Source organism: Salvelinus sp. IW2-2015, unplaced genomic scaffold (assembly GCF_002910315.2).
Source record: "Salvelinus sp. IW2-2015 unplaced genomic scaffold, ASM291031v2 Un_scaffold560, whole genome shotgun sequence".
NCBI lineage: Eukaryota > Metazoa > Chordata > Actinopteri > Salmoniformes > Salmonidae > Salvelinus > Salvelinus sp. IW2-2015.
In genome coordinates, this window is record NW_019942573.1 from 407337 (window position 1) to 413071 (window position 5735).

The following is a 5735-nucleotide window of genomic DNA, read 5'->3' on the forward strand; positions in this document are numbered from 1 at the left end:
GCTCGCAGGCAGCGGCCCTCTCGAACCTCAGGAGGCTGAAAGAAAAGATGCGGCTTGTTCACCAAAAGCACTCACAAACTTCTACAGGATGCACAATCGAGAGAATCCCGTCGGCTGTATTCACGACCTGGGTACGGCAACTGCTCCGCCCACAACCGTAAGGCTCTCCCAGAGGGTAGTGAGGTCTGCAGAACGCATCACCGGGGGCAAACTACCTGCCCTCCAGGACACCTATACACCACCCGATGTCACAGAGAAGGCCATAAAGAGTCATCAAGGACAACAACCACCCAAGCACTGGCGCTGTTCACCCCGCTATCATCCAGAAGGCGCAGAGGTCAGTACAGGTGCATCAAAGCAGGGACGAGAGACTGAAAAACAGCTTCTATCTTCAAGGTCATCAGACTGTTAACAGCCACCACGTAGACATTAGCGGCCGCTCGCCAATGTATACTGGACTCAACTCCAGCCACTTAAAAATGGGAAATTGATGGAAATTTATGTAAAAATGTACCACTAGCCACTTTAAAACAATGCCACTTAAATATAATGTTTACATACCCTACATTATCCCATCTCATATGTATATACTGTACTCATATCATCTACTGCATCTTTGCCATCTTTATGTAATACAGTGTACACACTAGCCACTTTAAAACTATGCCACTTTATGTTTACATACCCTACAGTACCGATCTCATATGTATTATAACCGGATCTATACCATACTACTGCATCTTGCCATGCCGTTCTGTACCACCACTCATTCATATATCTTTATGTACATATTCTTTATCCCTTTACACTTGTGTGTGTGTATAAGGTAGTAGTTGTGGAATTGTTAGGTTAGATTACTTGTTGGTTATTACTGCATTGTCGGAACTAGAAGCACAAGCATTTCGCTACACTCGCATTAACATCTGCTAACCATGTGTATGTGACTAATAAAATTTGATTTGATTTGATTTGATATTTATTATATCTGTAGAATACGTAGGATAGAATAGCATATATACAGCAATAGTTGAATAAGATGGCATTGACAAGAATACAGTATACAGTGCCTTCAGAAAGTAGTCAGACCCCTTGACTTTCTCAACATTTTGTTACATTACAGCCTTATTCTAAAATTGATTAAATCATTTTTGGGGGGCAACAATCTACATACAATACCCCATAATGACAAAGCAAAAAAAAAAACAATACCTTATTTACATAAGTATTCAGACCCTTTGCTAGAGACTCGAAATTGAGCTCAGATTCATCCTGTTTTCATTAATGATCCTTGAGATGTTTCTACAACTTGATTGGAGTCCACATGTGGTATATTCAATTGATTGGACATGATTTGGAAAGGCACACACCTGTTTATATAAGGTTCCACAGTTGACAGTGCATGTCAGAGCAAAAACCAAGCCATGAGGTCGAAGGAATTGTCCGTAGAGCTCCGAGACAGGATTGTGTAGAGGCACAGATCTGGGAAAGGGTACCAAAACATTTTTGCAGCATTGGAAGTCCACGAGAACAAAGGGGCCTCCATCATTCTTAAATGGAAGAAGTTTGGAACCACCAAGACTCTTCCTAGAGCTGCCGCCTGGCCAAACTGAGCAATCGGGGGACTTGGGAGGTGACCAAGAACCTGAGGGTCACTCTGACAGAGCTCTAGAGTTCCTCTGTGGAGATGGAAGAACCTTCCAGAAAGACAACCATCTCTGCAGCACTCCACCAATCAGGCCTTTATGGTGGAGTGACCAGACGGAAGCCACTCCTCAGTAAAAGGCACATGACAGCCCGCTTGGAGTTTCCCAAAAGGCACCTAAAGACTCTAAGACCATGAGAAACAAGATTCTCTGGTCTGATGAAACCTAACTAGATTGATCGCTTTGGCCTGAATGCCAAGCGTCACGTCTGGAGGAAACCTGGCATCATCCCTACGGTGAAGCACGGTGGTGGGGATATTTTTCAATGGCAGGGACTGGGAGACTAGTCAGGATCAAGGCAATGATGAACGGAGCATAGTATAGAGAGATCCTTGATGAAAACCTGCTCCAGATGGCTCATGACCTCAGACTGGGGCGACGGTTCACCTTCCAACAGGACAACAACCCTAAACACATATCAGAGACAACTCAGGAGTGGCTTCGGGACAAGTCTCTGAATGTCCTTGAGCGGCCCAGCCAGATCCCGGACTTGAACCCGATCGAACATCTTTGGAGAGACCTGAAAATATCTGTGCAGCAACGCTCCCCATCCAACCTGACAGATCTTGAGAAGATTTAAAATCGCTGCCAAACGATCTTCAAAAAAGTATTGAGTAAAGGGTCTGAATAATAATGTAATTTTTACGGGGGGGTTTTCTAATTTAAATTAGCAAAAATGTAAAAAAAATGTTTTGGCATTGTCATTATGGGGTATTGTTTGTATATTGATGAGGGGGGGGAAAGATTTAATACATTTTAGAATAAATGTCAAGAGGTATGAAAACTTTCCAAAGGCACTGTAAAATTAAATTGTGGATTACTTCACAATAACAAAATTCACTTTAAAAATCACTTTTATTAAATGATATTCAAAATAATTCTCCCCATCAACACCGAAAGCAATTACATGTAATAAAATATAATGGAATGCATATAAAATTTAATGAAAATACTTCAGAATTATATCTGCACATCTTTGATGACGATTTTACGACAAATCCTTATAAGCTTATTTATTCAGAGACAGAAAGCTAAGACCAGTGTCTGGGTCCCTCACACACCTCTCCAGAAGCTGCAGGTAGGTGAGGTTCTCTTGTGTGTTGGGGTCAAAAAAGCCCTTGGTGTCATCGTCAGGGTCATCGAGGATCTGGTTCATTTCCTCATCAAAGTATCCTCTCTGGTACGCCACCTCTACTGGCACTCTATGACTGTACACTGGATCGATGATTCCACCAGTTGCAATCTGTGCCTCAAGAAGGCGAATTCCATGGTCCTTGACAATTAGATCCTTTTTCAAGGCCTGGAACAAGGAAATAGTGTTTCCTGTGTAGGGATCTTTGTATCCAGTGACTGCCCTCTCTGCTGAAAGCAGTTTGTTCTTCCACTCGTTCCCAACCACACCTTGAGCGGCTGCCTCTTCTACAGAGAGCTTCTTGTTCTTCACTGGGTCAATGACAAATCCAGTGGCAGCTTGAGCCTCCAGCAGAACCAGGGAGGTTCCAGGAGTTAGAAGACCTTTGGATTTGGCCTTGTAGATGCTCATGGTCTGTTTGGTGGACTGAACATATACACCTGCAATGCAATTAGTTCCCTCCAGGTACTTGTGTACTGAGTCCATTTCACTCACTTGGTTCACTGTGACTTTTCCTGTGTTGAGGTCTTCATAGAGTTTCTTGTCAATGATTTTTGAGGCAAGCAGCTCGCCAGCGGTGACATTCTTCCTGATACCATGGAAGCTTYTCTCTGTGGTTGTTGTGGTAATGGTTGTTTTCTCTGACTTTGTCTCAGGTGGTGGTGTGCATGTTGTCACTGAAGATGTTGTGGTTATTGTGGTGGTAGTCTTTTGTTGAATATTTGCTAGGATAATCTCCATGAAGCGTTCAATAGGGATTGCTCCAGATTTATACTGCTGCACAAGCTCTCTCCTTCTCTCCTCTGTGATGTATTTTGAGTAGAGGAGATCCCATAGAGACACTTTCTGTCCTTGAAATTTGCCTCCGGCCTTAGTTGTTGTCATAGCCTTTAGAATGTTCTTGGTTTGCTCATCAATGAAGAAGTAAAACTCTCCTTTTTTGACAATTACGAGTAAGCTAAGGCCAGTATCGGTCTGTCACACACCTCTCCACAAGCTGCAGGTAGTGAGGTTCTCTTGTGTGTTGGGGTCAAAAAAGCCCTTGGTTCATCTCAGGGTCATCGAGGATCTGGTTCATTTCCTCATCAAAGTATCCTCTCTGGTACGCCACCTCTACTGGCACTCTATGACTGTACACTGGATCGATGATTCCACCAGTTGCAATCTGTGCCTCAAGAAGGCGAATTCCATGGTCCTTGACAATTAGATCCTTTTTCAAGGCCTGGAACAAGGAAATAGTGTTTCCTGTGTAGGGATCTTTGTATCCAGTGACTGCCCTCTCTGCTGAAAGCAGTTTGTTCTTCCACTCGTTCCCAACCACACCTTGAGCGGCCGCCTCTTCTACAGAGAGCTTCTTGTTCTTCACTGGGTCAATGACAAATCCAGTGGCAGCTGAGCCTCCAGCAGAACCAGGGAGGTTCCAGGGGTTAGAAGACCTTTGGATTTGGCCTCGTAGATGCTCATGGTCTGTTTGGTGGACTGAACATATACACCTGCAATGCTATTAGTTCCCTCCAGGTACTTGTGTACTGAGTCCATTTCACTCACTTGGTTCACTGTGACTTTTCCTGTGTTTAGGTCTTCATAGAGTTTCTTGTCAATGATTTTGAGGCAAGCAGCTCGCCAGCGGTGACATTCTCCTGATACCATGGAAGCTTGTCTCTGTGGTTGTTTGTGGTAATGGTGTTTTCTCTGACTTTGTCTCAGGTGGTGGTGTGCATGTTGTCACTGAAGATGTTGTGGTTATTGTGTGTGTAGTCTTTTGTTGAATATTTGCTAGGATAATCTCCATGAAGCGTTCAATAGGATTGCTCCAGATTTATACTGCTGCACAAGCTCTCTCCTTCTCTCCTCTGTGATGTATTTTGAGTAGAGGAGATCCCATAGAGACACTTTCTGTCCTTGAAATTTGCCTCCGGCCTTAGTTGTTGCATAGCCTTTAGAATGTTCTTGGTTTGCTCATCAATGAAGAAGTAAAACTCTCCTTTTTGACAATTACGAGTAAGCTAAGGCCAGTATCTGGGTCTGTCACACACCTCTCCACAAGCTGCAGGTAGGTGAGGTTCTCTTGTGTGTTGGGGTCAAAAAAGCCTTGGTGTCATCGTCAGGGTCATCGAGGATCTGGTTCATTTCCTCATCAAAGTATCCTCTCTGGTACGCACCTCTACTGGCACTCTATGACTGTACACTGGATCATGATTCCACCAGTTCAATCTGTGCCTCAAGAAGGCGAATTCCATGGTCCTTGACAATTAGATCCTTTTTCAAGGCCTGGAACAAGGAAATAGTGTTTCCTGTGTAGGGATCTTTGTATCCAGTGACTGCCTCTCTGCTGAAAGCAGTTTGTTCTTCCACTCGTTCCCAACCACACCTTGAGCGGCTGCCTCTTCTACAGAGAGCTTTCTGTTCTTCACTGGGTCAATGACAAATCCAGTGGCAGCTTGAGCCTCCACAGAACCAGGGAGGTCAGGGGTTAGAAGACCTTTGGATTTGGCCTCGTAGATGCTCATGGTCTGTTTGGTGGACTGAACATATACACCTGCAATGCTATTAGTTCCCTCCAGGTACTTGTGTACTGAGTCCATTTCACTCACTTGGTTCACTGTGACTTTTCCTGTGTTTAGGTCTTCATAGAGTTTCTTGTCAATGATTTTTGAGGCAAGCAGCTCGCCAGCGGTGACATTCTTCCTGATACCATGGAAGCTTGTCTCTGTGGTTGTTGTGGTAATGGTTGTTTCTCTGACTTGTCTCAGGTGGTGGTGTGCATGTTGTCACTGAAGATGTTGTGGTTATTGTGGTGGTAGTCTTTTGTTGAATATTTGCTAGGATAATCTCCATGAAGCGTTCAATAGATTGCTCCAGATTTATACTGCTTCACAAGCTCTCCTTTCCTTCTCTCT

General features: G+C 43.9%; 2 protein-coding genes and 1 pseudogene across 2 annotated transcripts in view; all 3 read right to left on the bottom strand.

The window, feature by feature from the left end:
• Positions 1-198, bottom strand: part of LOC139023950 (desmoplakin-A-like) — a 1172-nt pseudogene extending 974 nt beyond the window's left edge.
• Positions 199-2539: 2341 nt separating this feature from the next.
• LOC112068529 (plectin) lies at positions 2540-5606 on the bottom strand (the record flags this gene model as incomplete). Its single annotated transcript, XM_024135682.2, is given in 11 exon segments — positions 2540-3883; positions 3885-4227; positions 4230-4444; positions 4446-4641; positions 4644-4769; positions 4772-4825; positions 4828-4926; positions 4929-4997; positions 5000-5031; positions 5033-5159; positions 5162-5606. Coding segments are annotated over 11 exon segments (2877 nt in total), but the record flags the coding sequence as incomplete, so codon positions are not given.
• Positions 5607-5699: 93 nt separating this feature from the next.
• The window catches only part of eppk1 (epiplakin 1), a 20708-nt gene continuing 20672 nt past the window's right edge, over positions 5700-5735 (bottom strand). The window contains 1 exon segment of the mRNA XM_070438184.1: positions 5700-5733. Coding sequence (XP_070294285.1) covers positions 5700-5733 — 34 coding nt within the window.